We start from the raw sequence: 17326 nt of genomic DNA, 5'->3' as shown, positions 1-17326 counted from the left end.
TAGCACTAAAGGAAGTTTAACCCGGCACATAAAAACGGGCCATGAAGGAGTTAAATCAGCTAAATGCGAAAAATGTGGAAGAACTTTCACACAGTTGAAAAGCTATAGACTTCATTTAGTGTTGCATGAAAAGAAGCCGTTTACTTGTAATCATGACTCTTGCTTCCAATTGTTCGAAACTAAAACAGCTTTGAAGAAACATCTCGCAAAACCTCACAAAAAAAGATCATAATTTAATGTAAAAATTTCATCAACTAATTTTATTATGTCGCTTATTAATCAAAAAATCCCAACAGGAGTTGAAGTAGTTTGTAAGCTAGAGCACTGAAAAATTCATTTCATGTTGTAAATTGATCGTTATCATGAATTAAGTTTTTAATGTAGAGATGACTCGATTTCATCAATTCACCAAAAAAAAAAAATTGGCATAAGATTTTTTGATGTTTTTGTGTTAGTTAGGCCTAAAGTAAACCAACAAAATTTTAATTCTAAATTTTGGTATAAGGTTCAGTGTTTGTCAGCACTTTTAGTTTTATTGGGTATGCCAAGAAGGTTCAAGTACCCTCAAATCCCTAAAAAAAATGTCAAAAATCTCCAGAACTTTGTATTTAGGTTGTTTTTCGTTTACTTGAGGGCTAACTATCACAAAAACATCAAAAAATCTCATTCCATGTTTTTTTTTATGAAATCGGGCGATGTAAAGAATATGGAAAAATCTATAAAAATGTGAAAACTTATAATATTAAGTATTCTTAAGTAATTTCAAAAATGATATTTTTTGTTAGTTAATATTTTTTTCGTTTTTTATTCATTTTATTATCTTTTTTGTTACATTTTTAACTTACATATTATTTGAAATTTTTCCTGATTTTTCGTCAAAAAAATTCAAATCAACTTTTTCATTGATTTTTTGTTCATTAAAATGTTAATTTTTGAATATTTTGGCACATATATTCACAAAAATCAAACAGAATTAAGGCAATGAGGGACAATTATTTGACGGAAAGTATCAAAAAATAAAAATTTTATGTTAACATTAAATATTATTATTAAAGTTTCTGTTCTACTTTTTTTTGTTGTTGTTTCATTAACTTTGAATGAATGAACGAACGACGATTAACAAGTTATTTTTTAACAATTAATTAGGGAATAAAATATTTCATTAGTAGTTTTTGTGTTGTTTTTTTTTGTCGTAAGTGGGTTAGCAATTCATCATCAAAAAGTTCCGTATTGAGCTTGTTTTACATGATTGAACATGGCATGGCACAACAGAGTGGGAGACAAACCGGCACAACTGCTGCCCCACTTTTGCTTTTGCTCTTTTGTTTTGCCTCTGCTTTGTATTCGTATTCGCCGCGACCACGAGCCATGCCGCCCTAAAAGTAAAATTTTTTTGTTTATTTATTTTTTTTTAAATCAAGGAGAAAAAATCTTACAGCTGCAGTCCAAACAGCAGCTTCTTCCTTCTTTTCGAACATTTCATGACCAGGAGGATAATAAACGGGACTTCCAGCGACATTTTTCGTCGATTCACGTTGATCATCGGGATTTTGAATGGGCACCAAAGTACGTTGTTTTTCCTCGATGCGTGTTGGTGTGATGGGTTTTTCGGCAACTTCACGTCTGCGTAAGTAGTTTGTTTCCGTAACGGATGTCTGGAAGAAAAATAAAAAAAAAATTAGTAAGATGGCTTAAAATTTCGAACTTTTTTTCACATTTTCTTTTTATTTTTTTTTTTTTGAAAGATACAAATATTTATTTTTTCAATATTGCAAAAAATGAAAAAAAAAATATTTGCCTTGATTAAAAATTCATTAAGGCCGCTCCAAATTTTTTTCTATGTTTTTGTCCCCTGCCCTATTTCAAAAGCCGAAAATCCAATGGGGCAAAATAAAAAAAAAGTTAAAAATTTCATCAAAATTGACAATTTTTTGGTCATTTTCCTTACTTTTTTAAGGAATTTTCAAAAATTCGAAATTTTACATGAATTTTCTTCTTTTAAAATATTTCCTAAAAATTATTTTTCAAAAATTTTTGACGGTTATTTTTATGAAATTTTTTTGTTAAAATTTTTGACTTGAAATACTTTCAGATCAATTTTAAATCACCACAAAAACTACTAAAATATTCATAAAGGGCCCAAATTTGTTAAAATTTTGTCATTTTGTATGAAATAGTATTTCAAAACTTTTTTTTTTATTTTATGGAAAAAATTTTTCGGAAAAAATTTGGAACGGAATTATTAATTTAATTATTAGACGGACCTATGAAATTTTTTATGAATTTTTTTTATTTATTTTTTTTTTTTGATATTGGATTTTGTAACTGAGCCAATTTTTTACATGGAAAAAAAATTTTTTTTTTTTCGAAAACATATTTATTTAAATTAAATTATTTATTTCTTGAATTCAATTTCTGATAATTTTCTTTAAAAATGAAAAATGACTGAAAATTATAGATTTTTGTAAAAAATTGCTCTAAAATTGTTTCTTACGTAAAAATGATCATTTTTCTCCATGAAACATATGCTCGAAAACTCTTAGTTTCGAAGTTATAAATTTCGAGGCAAAATTTTGAAGGCAAATGCAATAAAAATGTTATAAAAAAAATTTTAGCAAACTTACATCTCCAAAAGTAGCCATCAAATCCTCAACACGCTTCGGCGGATTGGCATCCGGATGCTGATTATCGACACCATCGACAGGAAACGCTGGCAACAACGGCTCTCGTTCCGGCGGCGGATAACGAACATTCGCATTCGTGTTTGTCGAATTGTAGCGATACGTTATCGTGTTCATGCCATACGGATCCGAAGGCACAGGCGATCCCGGAGGTCCTTTATGCGTAATTTGTTCCTGATAAACGTGTACAGGACGTCCTGTACCGTCATCCGGTTGTTGCGTCAAGCGTGGCAACAAACTCGGATCTGGCGAGCCCGGATAATAAGTTGTGTTCGAGGATTTCGTCTCCTTTTTGTAGAACATCGATTTGCTGTTTGTCGTCGCAGGCGTGCCATTAACGAGTGTCGGAAGGTCATTCGCGTCTTGGCGATATGTCGTAAGGGTGTGCGACGAACCCGGGGGCAATGCTTCGATATCGCGTTCCGCACGATTACTTGGCAACGTTGTAGTGGTTCGATTGTACGCTTCATCCTTCATGTGAATCTTCTTGTTGATCAAACCCGTTTCCGGTTCTTCGGGCAACTCGTACGTGTAGGTGCGAACAGTTGTCGTTACCTTCGTGTTTGGCGTCGGCAATAAATGTTCGTCAATATCGAGTTTGCGAACGGCATCGGCGCCAACACTTTCCGATACGTGCTCCGAATAATGGACTTTTGGGGAGCGCGGCAAGTGCGAAAGTTCCTTGCTTTCCGTGTAGAAATGCTCCGAACGCACATTTGGCGTGTGATGACGATCAACGGTGCCGCTATCGACAAATTCGACGGTGCGGTTGTCCCATGTGCCGGGACTGCGATTGCGGTTGCGTGAATGACGAACGACTTCCGTGCCTGGAGGATCGTAGAGCAACTCACGTGCGACACGTTTTTCGCCCGTTTGATGGAAAGTCGTTGTTTTGACGAGCTTTTGCTGACCGGGCTCTCTGAAAATTTGGAAAAAAAATTAAAATAAAGTTGCAAAAAAGAAAATTGGCACTTACAATGTCGGATCGATATTGACATTTGATTCGAGCGTCTTAATGGTCCTCTCTGTAAATGAAACACAAAAAATAGTTATTTTAAGATTTTTACAAATCTGACTCATGTGAGTGATAAAAATAGCAGGGCAGGGGAGACCTTGTAATACAAAGTTCGAATGCGGTGTGAAAAATTATATTTTTAAAGCCGAACGGTAAATATAGAGGAAAATTTTTTTTTTTTGCCAATTTGTCGAAAAGGACTCACGTGAAAAGATTAATCAATTGTAAATGATCCAATAACAGAGGAAAAAAATATTTGGATTAGCGAAAGGTAAGTTTTGAGATTTTTTTCGTTTTCAAAAATTTATAGAGAAATTTTAGTTATTTAAAAAATGAATTTTTTAAAAGGCAAAAAAATAATGAAAAAAAAAATTAACATTATTTTAAAGAAAATTGTTAAATTTTTTATAATAATAATTTGAAAAAAAATTCAGAACTTTTACTGACATTTTGAGATATTTTTTAACAAAAAAAAAAAATTAAATTAAAATTATATTTAATTAAAATTAAATTAATTTAATTAAAATTGAAGATAAAATTAAAATTAATATTTTTTTATATTTTAAAATTAAATTTATTTAAAGTTTTTTTTTTGATAATTTTATTCGAAAACTACCAAACAATGACAAAAGCTGAAAGCTGCTGCTTTTGCCTCTTTTTTTGTTTTTACAATTTTAAATTATTTTTCAATTTTCATAATTTTTTTTGCTATAAAAACTGAAAAATTAAAATTATCAGTTTTTGTATTAAATCCTTTCTCGTATTTTTGAAAAAAAAATCTTTGATAAAAATAAATAAATTTCATTTTTTTTGCATCTTTTAAAAATTTGTCCAAATTTTATCATAAAATTTAACTTTTTATTAAATTTAAGTCAAATTTAATGAATTTTAAAAATTTTATAATTGTTTAGCCAAAAACTAAAATTATCACGAAAAAACTGCCCAAATAAAAAATATTTGTCACTCACTTCTATCTAACGAGGAGTCCCGTTCACGTTCCAAATCGCTCAATAAATTATCCAGTTGATTGATATTCTGTTTGTACACATCGGTGACAGTAGAATCCGTCGTATTCGTTGCCTTGTTTCCGCCACCTGAGCTACTTTTGTATTCATATTTGGATGTTGCGGTGTAGAATTTTTTCTGTCCCTGAGAAAAAAAAATGACAAAAAATCCAATAAATGGCAATTTATTACGGTCGATAGTTTATCTCTCTTTTTTTATGGATATTAATTTTTATGCTTTTTTTTTGTCGAAAGGTACTGAAAAACTCACAGAGACGGGACTTGTTGAACGTTCGCGCAAAACTGTTGTCGAATTAGCTGGCTGCAAATAGTGCACTTGCTGTGACGAGCTGCTCTGATGATGATGTGACGATGACGAGGTCGTAATTGGTTGTCCCAAGGAACTTCCTGGACGACTAACGCTCGCTTGCAAATCATCCAACAAGTAGTCTGAAGGCAACAAAAGAAGAAAATTTTAACATGCAAAACTCGTAGATGACAAAATTAACGTAGGTTATTGTGCCAAAAATTGTCACACGACACATAAAACTCGAATAAAACTGTCTGGCAAAAAGTTTTTTTCTTCGTTTGCAGAATGATTTAAAGGTGAAAAACAAATAAAACGAGAGGATAAACTTACCTAACTTATCATCGAGTTTGCTTTGAAAGCCGGAGCTCGTAGTTGTCGTCATTGTTGGATGCAATTCTCGTACCACATTAGATGAATATTCGTGTCGTACGGTCGAAGTCATGCTAGAAAAACAAAAGAAGAAAAGGGAGAACAAAGAATGAGAAAAATTTATTGCTAATTGCTTGTTGGATATTTTAATATTAAATACAAAGTGCAGCAACAACAACATCATAATCATCATTATTCCGTACGTAGAAAGAGTTTTCCTCCTGTTGCTTGCAATTTTTCTTCTTTATGGTAATGGTAAAAATTTTTCAACTGAGAAGAGTGAGATGGGGATGAGACAAATGATAATAACTGTCTGTAACTCATTAACTACAAAAGATTTTAATTAGATTTTTCTTCTTTACGTTTTCTCATCCTGTGCAGACGGCAAATTGATATGGATAGTTGCAGCAAAAGGATTGGCTTAGTAGTAGCACAGATATTTATTTGTCTATTACATGCCAAGGATGTTGTCAATATATCAATTAATGGTATTGATGGAAAGAAAAAAAAATGTAGGAGGAAATTATATTGAGCCTGCACAGACGATCCTTGGTTAAATTTTTGTTTGTGAGGAAAGGTAAGTTCCTAATTGAATAATTTTTTCTTAAAATTTGATAAAAAATCTTTTAAAGGTCATAGCTCAAGCTTAATAAAAAAATATTTTTTTAAAAAAATGAAAAAATAAAAATTTTTCGGCTTTTGAAAAAAATATTTTTTGAAATCGTCTTTCCTTTTAGGAGAATGAATTACAGGCAAGATAAGCCCGTGACGTGGATGTGTCGGCTCCTGAACAAAATGATCAACTTTTTCTCATTAACAGTTTCACTGGACCTGGAGGGCAATTTTAGTTTTGGAGTCTCGAGGAGCAGATTTAAGGAAATGGCGACTGAACTGGCAACATTAGACGATTGTGCACATAGCGGAGTCGCAACGCCTTTGAGGAAAGGGAAAAAAATTAATTTGGCTGGCCCAATCGCTGGTGAATTTTTGTTCTTCTTGTATCTTTTTATGTCTTATGTGATGTCATCTGTAACTCAAATCGCATTATCAAACTGGGCCAAAGAAGCAGAACTCCTGAACTCCGAGAATTTATTGATTTATTGTATTTTATTTGAAAAGATGGTTTTTTTTACGCCGAAGAACGTTTTTCGATGGCTTTTTACCCCAGGACTCTTGCCTGTTGAGCGTTTGACAAATAAAAAAAATCGACAAAGCTTGAATTGGCAGCCATAGGCTGAGAAGACCTTCCTTCTGAATTATTCTTGACTGATTTTCAAGACTATAGTAATTTCCTCAAATTCGTAGTTGTTGCCTCATTTCGAAAACAGACAAAAAAGTCAACTGAAATACAACCTCAAGAAGTTGAAAGGAATCCTTTTCAAATATTCAAAATTCAACTGAAATAACGAATAATTTTAATTCGAGTCTCAATATTGAATGAACATTAATTTAATTTTTCGATAATTCGTTTTTAATTCCTTTTTTATTCACCATTTCAATAATAATCAAAATTATCACGTTCATTCATATTATTCAAGTCATTCATACAAATTAAAAGTTCAATTCACCTCCTACTTTGTTTCACATTCCACATGATAATAATCGTAATCATAATAATCATTGACACGAATAAAAAACAAATAAAACTTGATCATCATCGATGAATATTAAAAAAATCCCCCCTCATAACTTTAGAAAAACTCTCATTTATTACAAAATAATTACTTGCCATTATCTGAAACAACAGACACACTTCAATGCATCCAATCATTCTCATGTCTCATTGTTTCTTCATTCATCAAAAAGTTATTTGCCGTATCAATAAACAAATGTTACAAAAACTGACAACATTAAAAAAATTAACGCAACTTATATGAATTCCATATTTAGTCACAAAATTCATTGTCAAGGCAAACATTATGTTTGTTATGATAAAAAAAATTATATTTTTTTATTATTATGCAAACAAAGCGCGCTAACTTCATTCATTCATTCAAGAAAAAAGTGTTACCTGATGTCAGTCAAGTCATTGTGTACAAGATTTATAATGAAAAAACAGGCAAAAGCATGACAATAATGATAATAATAACAAAAAATAACAATAAAATTTTATTATAAAAGGTACACGAAGCAAGGCACAATGTCAAGCGGTGTCAAGTTGATAAATGAGTGCATTTCCTATCGGCAGGTAATCGATAATATACTGAAAAAGTGCTGTTGACAGATGTGAAAGACAGGAAAATTACTCAGAAAAGTTTTTGATGAATGCATCTTTCGCTCGATCGATATGGAGACGCCTTGTAAAATGTAAACAATATGACGAAGCAAAAACTTGGAAATTTAAGTGAATTCATCGCATATTTATAAAATTTTAAAACAATTAAGTAAACAATATGCTACGTATTTTGTAAATCCACTCCAATGCCATTAAATATTGAAATGTGCTAAAAATGGAAAATCTGACGTCATTTTTCCATTTTGTTGTAGCGACAAATTTTTCATCAATGAATATAAACTTTACGATCTAATGACATAATACGAGAGCAAATTGAAAAAAATTATCATTTTTTTGCAGTAATTTCTTAGATACAAGAATTCGAGCCCACAGCTATATAGATGGCTTTGTCACTTGTTTCAGCCATTTAAGTAAATCCGAACGAATTTATTACAAACATTATAAATTCTGGTATTTATTATTCCACTCGAACAACTCTCGAGAACACGTCATTAAAACATTTTTCGTTACATACCGACTTAAAGTAAACTATATTGGATCCGCATGTGGGAGTCGTTCGCTTGTACGAAGAATGTAAATTCATAACCCTCGTAGAATTAGATTTTTAGAATCATCTGTTGTTGTTGTTGTTTGTTATGAGCTCATATTTTCCATTCTAATTACAGTTTTTATCCGGTCAACGATCAAGCGGAGTTTTCCCTTTTTTGATTTTTCATGGAGATATGAGGAGAAACATGGATGGCGTGCCAGTTAATATTACAAACAAACTATAACAAGGGATTACAACTCAAGGTGCTTTTAATTATTTGCTAAGCGAAGTATATGGAGCTTTAGTTTGACACCATATGGAGAAGTTGGGAAGTATTTTTAATTGGATTCGAGGAAATGACGAGTGTTATTTGCATATCACATCGCATCGTAAATTGCGAGTTGCATATGGAGTGGTAGGTGCTGTTGACCGCAAAAGGTGTGGAGAAATAAGAGCAACAAGTTTCATTAAAAGTGGTAAGGTAAGGAATAAACAAGAAACAGCTGGAGTTGTGGGTAAGGTTGAAAAATAATTAATGAGAAAAATTTAATGAAATATTTTTTGCAGGTTTTGAAAATTAATATGGATACTTCTGAGAATTGGTTCAGGTAAGTATAAAAGGCTGAAAGAACATCAGTACTATTTTATTTTTGAACAAAAAGGATGAAATTGAAACATTACAAAAAATACAGAATAGAGCATTACGAATTTTGACACGAGGCACAAATACAGCAGGATAAGTGACATATTGGAGCAAACTGAACTTTTCAGTATCTGGCAACGAATATGTTTTAACGTTCTAGTCATAATTTACAAAGCAACAATGAATCTGTTTCCAAACTACTTGACATTCAACATTAAAGAAGCCGAATCCATATGAATTAACAAGCAATAATAGGTTGAGACCAATATCTGTGATATCCTACAATGAACAAGACTCAGTGTGGTACCCAGTAGGAAATTTAGGCCTTTGTTTAGTCCCTGAGGGTCTAAAAAAGCCTTTGAGGGTTTAAAAAGCCCCTGAAGTGATTTCTTAGGAGATTTGTACGTTTTTCGAGAAATATCGCAAAATTGATGTAAATTTAAAGGCGGTTAAATGTAGACTTATGAAGTCAAGATTATTATAATTACTCAAATTTACATCAATTTTACGAGATTTCTCGAAAAACTCACAAATCTCCTATGAAATCACTTCAGGGGCTTTTTTAAGACCCTCAGAAGTTAAAAAAAGGCCTAAATTTCCTACTGGGTATAAAGTCGTTAGAATTTGAGGGTCCAAAAAAACCCGTGAAGATGAACAAACTGCAGGCACCAAAAAGTCCCAAAACCTTACTGATTTTTTTCAAAAGTAAATCTACCAAAGACCATATTGAACAAAAATTGCTTCAAAAGTTTCAAATTTATACTTTCACACATTCACAAAACCATTCGCTAAATCATCTCCCTATTCATTGTTCGATAAAATTTGACACCCGCCTTTCATAAATCTCTCACAAAAGACCAAAACTACGGCAATGATCTGCCAAATTTATGATGAATTTATCTCACTCAATATCAATTTTCTATTTTAAACGAAATCAAACTCGCACACAACGAAAAATATTTACTAATATTTACCCAAACAAATCGCGATTGTCACTCGAATGAATGAACAACCCACGCTCTTAATACCAATACACGAAAAAAAAACACAAAAAATATTCAAAACCTAATCGAACCTCATGAAAAATGTACGAGTATTTTGCATTTTATTTGTCGCATCTCCGCTTGCCTGAGTATCCGATTCCTGCACTTGTTGATCCCTTTCATTGTTAAATCCGCAAAAATGCATCCCTCTTGCATCATCAACCGTGTATGAATGAATGGTGAATGGCAGCAGACTGGCATCGTGCAATGAAGCAATAAATGTAAGCAGCGCGATAATAAAATGCGAGCAACAATGTTGAGCACAAAAAGAGAGCAAAAAGAGTTGTATGGCAAATAATAATAAAATATAGATAAATGGTAAAGTACAACGATTATTTTCCCGCTGGCATTGTGTTTTTATATACGCGCGGCATTATGTTGCATTCTTAATCGAAATAATGATAATAAAAATCCTTGAATGGGATGCCGTCTCGTGAATAAAACGAGAAATGTTGAGGGAAAAATCGTGACTGAATGAAAAAAAAACGTGTCGCTATCCACACTTTAGTGTCTGTTTATTATTTCCAGGCACATGCAAGGCACAAAATAAAGGGTAATGATGCATTTCGCTGCCTTCACGAATTCAGCAAAGCAAAAAAAAAATGGACGTGATAAAAAATTGATTGCTTTGCCGGAAGGATGCGATTCAATTGTGATGTTGTTGTTGTTTATAAATGTCTGCTTACACATTTTTACATAGAAAAAAAAATGATTCACGGCAATTTTTTTTTTTCGATGTAATTTGTCACAATATTTGCGCTGCTTCCTCCTACACAATTTTTTCGTTGCCGACGGCCAAATGTGTGACAACGTACGATGTAATAATAATAGTTTGTGTTATTTTTTCTCTCGACTCTCCTGCTTTACTCTAATACTTCGTACGAGTATCAACAAAAACTAATGACATAATTAAACGCACACTCGGCTTAGTTGAGACGAATGTTTAAAATAGTCTGTACGACTCAAAAGAATAATAATTGCCATCATGAAAGCGAAAAAAACAAACAAACACAAAATAAAAAACTTAAAAAATGTAGTTTATGGTGATGATGACGTCGTTTGTCGTTTTTGTACGGCGGCGACGGCGAGAGAGGCACCTTATGGTAGCATGCAACATAATTTATCATTGACCTATTTCGTGGATGGTCAATCGTACTTGAATGTATACGGCGGCATGTCGAGAATGAAACACAGGTAACTTTATAATGAAAAATAGTAAATAGGTGTCGTGCGGATATTTAGAAGAAATTTATTTTTACGTGCTGACAATGAAAAGAAAAAAAATGTGAAAAGAAATTAAGACATACCAGACGTCTCCGTTGTTAATGTGTTCAATTGTTAATTGGATTTGAAAGAAAGAAATCAGTTTCAAGGTCAAGTGAGTATAAAGAAAAAACAAGTTGTGAAAGATTTTGTTCTTGTTTGACCTTTTAATTTGTTGCAGATTTCAAAATTGACGAAAGATTTAAGATGTTCGAGATTTATAATGTTCCGGCAAGATGAAATGTTTAGCTGATGAAATTAAGGTAAGAATTTATTTTATTGAGAAAAGTAAATTTTAAAATTTAAATTATTATTTTAGGTTTATCAACACATCACCCGATATCAGCATTTCATCGAAAAAAAAGTGGCATGAGATTTTTTGATGGTTTTGGATTAGTTAAAAAAACCTAAATGTAAACTTCGTTCTGCATTTTTAGTGAGATCGAGTATCGTTCAAAAACTTTTTTGAAATTTAGTTCCGTTTGATAAATTTTCAATTAAGGTTTTTTAGGTTATGGCCTTACTAATCCAAAACCATCAAAAAATCTCATGCCACTTTTTTTTTGATGAAATGCTGATATCGGGTGATGTGTCAAATTATCGTTTTTATGAAAAAACTTAAGCGGACCTGCAAACTTCGTTTTACTCATCTACTCGTTCAATAATTTTTGGCAATTTTAGTTGTTTTGATAATTTACGGTTTATCGGCAAAAGAAAAGAAATAAAAGAACAACAAGTTCTATTCGGATCACTTCTTAAGATAATCAGTTCAAAATGGATTCATCAATTTAAGTTTCGAATAATGAACAGCCTGCAGATATTATGCCAAAGTTTGAAATTAAACCTCGAAAAATAGTTCAATGGCTGAACTTTAAGGAAACAGAATTGATCAAAATTGATCAGGAGTATTGAGAAAAATTTTTTAATTTGGCTTGTCCAATCGCTGGTGAATTTTTACTCTCGTTATATCATTTTATGTTACGCGCTTCCAAAATAATTCCTCCAAGGATGCCATCCTCATACTTTCAGTGGGACGAAATGACCTTTTTTACGCCCTGGGGTCTTGAAAATAAGGCCTTCAAACTTTTACATAGACAATGGGTGCATTCAAGATTACTCATCGCTTCCATCATGATTTTTTTCTGTGACATTTTTCAATCATAAATGTGTTTTTTGATGAATATTTTTGACTTTAATGACATATTTTTACGATTTTCGATGTTTACCGATGAATCGAAAAATTCATCTTATTTAACTTGAACGCGTTCGATGAAAAAAAAAAAATTTGGAAAAAATCATTGATGCCCATCGATGAGCATTTTTGAATGCACCCAATGATAAAAATTTTTATTTTTTTTTCGAAAAAATAAAAAAAAAATTTTTCGAAATAAAAATCTAATAAAATCTCCTTTGTTTGAGGACCTTATTTTCAAGATCCCAGGGCCTTAAAAAAGTTTTTTTTTTCGTTTCACTGAGAACCTTTTGTTTTATGTTTCTTCTTCTAATGACAATATGTTACTCCATGGAATTGATAAACACTTTGACGTTTTGTTATGTTGAAGTTATTTAATAAAACCAATTCAATAAAGTTGCAATAAGTAATTGGGCCCAAGTTTTCGGAACTTCTTTTTGAAGTTTGTTTGTTTGATTTTCTTCAATCAATTGTTAACCTGCTTGTTAAAAACTAAATATCTTTTAATTGGTTCAAAAACCTTTTGTGAAAAACTTACTTCATAGATTATTTTTGGAAGTTTCATGGCAACTGCTTCAGATAATACTATTATCAAATAATTACGGTTCAAAAACTGCATTCAAGCCTGAATAACTAAATTCCATCCTTAAATTCATAGACAGTGACGGGCTTAAAAAATTATCTCAAATTTCTCTCATTAATCCTCACATCAAGAATTTATCACTAAATTCTCGCATCAATTCCTTCTTCAACTATTATCTTCACCTGATGCTATGAACCTTATTTCATGGAAACACCTAAGTAACGATAAAATTACAGAATTAATGAAATCTCCCACTTAAAATCCCCCCATTTTACACAAAATCATAAAGCACTGCTTGCTTAAATTCTTCGTTCACATATCGTAGGCGAGTGCGATATAAAATTAAAAGAGCAAACAAAATTCACTCGAAACAAAAAGTTTATCCATTCCATGGAAATCCTCGTTTTTGCCGTTGCCTAACACCTGATTCTGACCCACTTTTCCGCAAAATGCATTGTAACTGCTCGTTAGTATTCCACACCTGAACAATTTTATCAGTTTAAATTTGCTGAAAACAGACAGGAGCAATGAAAATCTATTGTTTTTCCAAACATATGGAATGTTTGTCGCTCGGCATTTTCGAAACCACTTTGCGTGCTGTGTGTGTTTGTTCATTTCAGACAACACAAAAAAAATGTTTTGCACATGTGTGAGTTTGTGTATGTGTGAAAAATATAAAATTTTAATAATAATATTCCCTTCTCTCGTACGGCGCGGCATGAATTTCGTTCATCTGGCGTCGTCGTTGTCTCGTGTGTTTGTAGCAAAATGTAACACATAAAATTTTATTTTACTACCTACACAAAAAAAAATACATATGGACCTTGTGATGTGTTGTGTTTGTGTTGCGAGAGCATATGATCGTCAAATATATGCAAATCTGTTCGAAAAAAAAATTTTTTTTTTCTGATGTTGCTTATATAGATCAGCAACTTTTATGGAGAAACGTCAATAAAATAACAAGAATATAGCAGTCGATGATATAATATTTTAATAAAATTGACATGAAACGAAGAATGAACACACCTTTGCTCTAAAATGTCTCAATTTTCTCGCTTTTTCATCGAATTTCGATCAAATTTCTTTTATTTTTGAATTTTGAGTGAATTTCCATCGGAAATCCATTAAAAAAATGCAAAAAAAAATAATTTTCGAACGATCACAATTTGTAATTTTTTTTCGTCGTTGCCGCGAATGATGATGTCTGAACCACAATAATAAACGCGATGACTTTTGCACGAACGACGAACAAGTAGAATAATAATAATAACAAAAACAGCGGATATTTTTGGATACTTGATTCATCATTCATTTTAATTCTTTGCGCCACACAAAACGAACCTTATGGACGAGTCTTTTGAGAAAAATCGTGCGAGAAGTGATGAAAAATTGAAAGAACAAGAAACAGATCGAGAGAAAAAAATAAAACTAAACTACCTGTTTTGTCATTTCGTTCTACACTTTTGTCAAATATGGCAACAAAATAGTCCTACCGGTTTGCATTGAACGCTGTCATGTTTCTGAGAAAGTCTACTGTGACACGACGATGTTGTTGTTGAGCATAAATTCAAGATAGAATTCCGAAAAAAAAACTTACTTGAAATTCGATGTTTAAATTATTTTCAATGGCAATTTTTGTTGTTCTGGAACTTTTGGACGATTTTCGTATTTTTTTCGATTTTTTATTTGTATTGAAGGAATTAGTTCATATTGTGATGTGAAAAACCTGATGAATTAAAAAAAATCTTTTAATTTTTTTCAAGAAGAAAATTTCAAAAAAGACGATTCATTGAATTTAATTTGTGATGCACTTAAAAACAAATTTCAGGTTTCCTACACATTTTTACAATGTCATCACGTAAAGTTACGTAAGGCGAACTTTAATCACTATTGGCACACGATTTTTTTTTTGTATAAATATCGTAAAAAAAATGTTTGATGTGAGAAGAAGAAGAAGACTAGACAGATTTTTTGTTTGTTTCGCTTTGAGTTCAGTTTTTTGCTTGATTATTTGTGTAAATATTAAAATGTTTAGCAAGTTTTAAGGTGTGTGTGTGAAGTTGATGCTCTTTAAGCTGTTTATCAGTCACAGCGTTTTAGAAGGAAATACTGAAACAGGGATGGGAAGTTCTTGAATTAGGACTTAATCTTTTTTTAACAAATTTGTTAAAAAATTTTATGAAAATTATATTAAAAATGATTTATAATAAAAACTAAAAAAAAAAAAAAAATTAAATAGTACCTATTTAATAAAAAAATTTAAAATTTTTATTAAAATAAAATTTTTTTAATTTTTTTTTTTAATTTTTTAAACAAATACAAATAATTGAAAACAATTTAAAACAAAAAATTAGAACGAAAAAATTTCTTTTTTTTTAAATTTTTTTCTAAATTTTTAAAAGAAAATGTAAAAATTGTAGAAAGTTAACAGCCTTGAAAACGAATGACATTTGATAATTTCTGTGAAGGTTGAACTGTCAATTAGTGAGAAACTTCAAAGAAGAAACATAAAATTTAAATGTTTATGATGTTTTAATTCAAAATTTGAATTTAATTAATTTTTAAATAATGTTTAAATTATTTTAAAATTTTGAATTATTTTAATTTTTTTGAAAAAAAAATAAATAAATAAAAATCGTACAATATTGAATTCAGGATATTTAAAATTTTATTATCTTCTAGTCTCTGACAATTTTTTTGGATTAAAGACAAAAATTTTCATGCTACTTGATACCTCGTAAAGAAAAAAAATGTATTTTTTTTAATTCCATTAGATTTTTTTTTGAATTTCAGACACTTCAATTTTGTTTTTTTTAATTTTTTTTTTTTAATTTAATTTTTATTTATTTAATTTTTTTTTAATTTATTTTTTTTATTTAATTTTTTCAATTTAATTTTTATTTATTTAATTTTTTTTTCAATTTATTTTTTTAATTTATTTTTTTTTAATTTATTTTTTTTAATTTAATTTTTTTCAATATATTTTTAATAATTTTTTTTTTAAATAGTTGCTTTATAATTAAATGAAAAATATCTTTTCATTAAAATTATTCCAACATCCCTGCATCATCGATTTGCAACAACTTTTATTTACTTGAATAATTTACCACTTGCTGTAAAATTTTTATAGCTTTTTGCAACTTAATGAAAGATATAAAATTCTATCTGTCAACTGAACGAAGCAAAATAATTAAATTAAGAAAAAAATATTTTTAACACTATGAAGCACTCTAAAAATTTTTCGTTATTGAAAGGAAATCATTAGCAAACGAAAAAAAAATTGAAACAATTTTCCTGTCTGTCATTCTTTATTTTCATATAATAAATTCTGGGTTTACACTTCTTCTCTTATTTATTTATTTATTTTATTTTTTTTTTCTTCATTATGTATTCAAAAATAGATTCTAAATATCATTTATGACAGACACATTTTTTTAACAGAACACATATTATTATTATTACTACGATATTTCGCTGTGTTGTGCACTATTTTGATGGTCGGTGATGATGTTTTGAATTCTTTTTTAAATTTCTTTCAACTTTTTTTTTATCATTCAATTAAAAATAATATTAATCACTCATTTTCTTAATTTATAGCAATTTTTTGTGTGTGTTCTGCGCTTTTTTATTTATTTTCTTGACCAGATCCGAAACTCACTTTTGCTAATGTTTTCAATTATTTTTTGCACTTCTCGCCAAATTCACGCACGCCAAATGACCGTGTTATGTCGTCTGGTGAAAAAGTTGTTTTTTAAAATAATAACAAAAATATAACAGAAGAAGAAGAGGAAAAAAAATTACAAAAAAAAAATCTCGTTTGAAAAAAAAACTCAAGATTTTATCGTCCGAACAATATGAGATATCGTGTTAAACTAAAGAAGAGAAAAATATTGAATAAGAAATTCAAGTCACCTATGTGCGTTTTCTGGCCGTGTATCTGGTTTTCTGTTGTTTATTGTGTATGTGGTTCAGTTCATGTGGGAATTCATTCGTATGGAGATCGCGAACGATCGTTTCTCTGTACGAGTGATCGTGCATGGTGAGGTATAGATCGCGGTTTTTGTGCTTCATTTGACAAATAACTTGCTTAAGATGTGTTTGTGAGTTAAAATTATGACGTCACTTGATGAATTGTGGTTTGGTTTGAAATTTTTATAATTTTAAAAGACGTTAAAAAATTAAAAAAAAAAATTTCTTTACTTTTTTTTTCAAAACATATTTTTTTTTTAATTAAAATTAATTTTTAATATTAAATTAATTAATAATTAATTAATTAATTTTTAATATTTTATTTTATTAATAATTAATTTAAAAAATTTTTTTTTTCATTTTTCATTTTTTTTCAATATCATCAATATTTTAAATTTTTTAAAAATCTTTTTTAAAAAAAAGTCAATTTTTTAATTTTTTTTTTAATTAAAATTAGTTTTTAATATTAATTTAATAAATAATTAATTA

General features: G+C 30.1%; 1 protein-coding gene across 2 annotated transcripts; it reads right to left on the bottom strand.

The window, feature by feature from the left end:
• Positions 1 to 948: 948 nt before the first annotated feature.
• LOC134831191 (uncharacterized) lies at positions 949 to 16713 on the bottom strand. Of its 2 annotated transcripts, none has more exons than XM_063844851.1 (9): positions 16527 to 16713; positions 14466 to 14594; positions 5341 to 5453; positions 4972 to 5150; positions 4665 to 4845; positions 3658 to 3706; positions 2625 to 3600; positions 1437 to 1655; positions 949 to 1376 (listed from the first exon to the last, which is right to left on the bottom strand). In XM_063844851.1, exons 3-9 carry the CDS (start codon positions 5450 to 5452, stop codon positions 1242 to 1244), a joined length of 1851 nt encoding a protein of 616 aa, XP_063700921.1. In that variant the 5' UTR covers position 5453; positions 14466 to 14594; positions 16527 to 16713; the 3' UTR covers positions 949 to 1241. The 2 variants fall into 2 exon arrangements, with proteins under 2 accessions (XP_063700921.1, XP_063700922.1); XM_063844852.1 differs by lacking the exon at positions 16527 to 16713 and adding an exon at positions 16331 to 16351.
• Positions 16714 to 17326: the final 613 nt, after the last annotated feature.

Source organism: Culicoides brevitarsis, chromosome 2 (genome assembly GCF_036172545.1).
Source record: "Culicoides brevitarsis isolate CSIRO-B50_1 chromosome 2, AGI_CSIRO_Cbre_v1, whole genome shotgun sequence".
NCBI classification, from domain to species: Eukaryota; Metazoa; Arthropoda; class Insecta; order Diptera; family Ceratopogonidae; genus Culicoides; species Culicoides brevitarsis.
Note: the sequence above shows the minus strand (reverse complement) of the source record. Positions and strands in the feature narration are given on the sequence as shown.

Excerpts from the sequence above, each read along its gene's own strand:
- LOC134831191 (XM_063844851.1), bottom strand. The coding sequence starts at position 5,452 with ATGACTTCGACCGTACGACACGAATATTCATCTAATGTGGTACGAGAA. Across the intron at positions 4,846-4,971 it reads GTTCAACAAGTCCCGTCTCT|GGACAGAAAAAATTCTACAC; the intron begins GTGAGTTTTTCA and ends TTTTTTTCTCAG. Across the intron at positions 1,656-2,624 it reads TGATGGCTACTTTTGGAGAT|ACATCCGTTACGGAAACAAA; the intron begins GTAAGTTTGCTA and ends TTTTTCTTCCAG.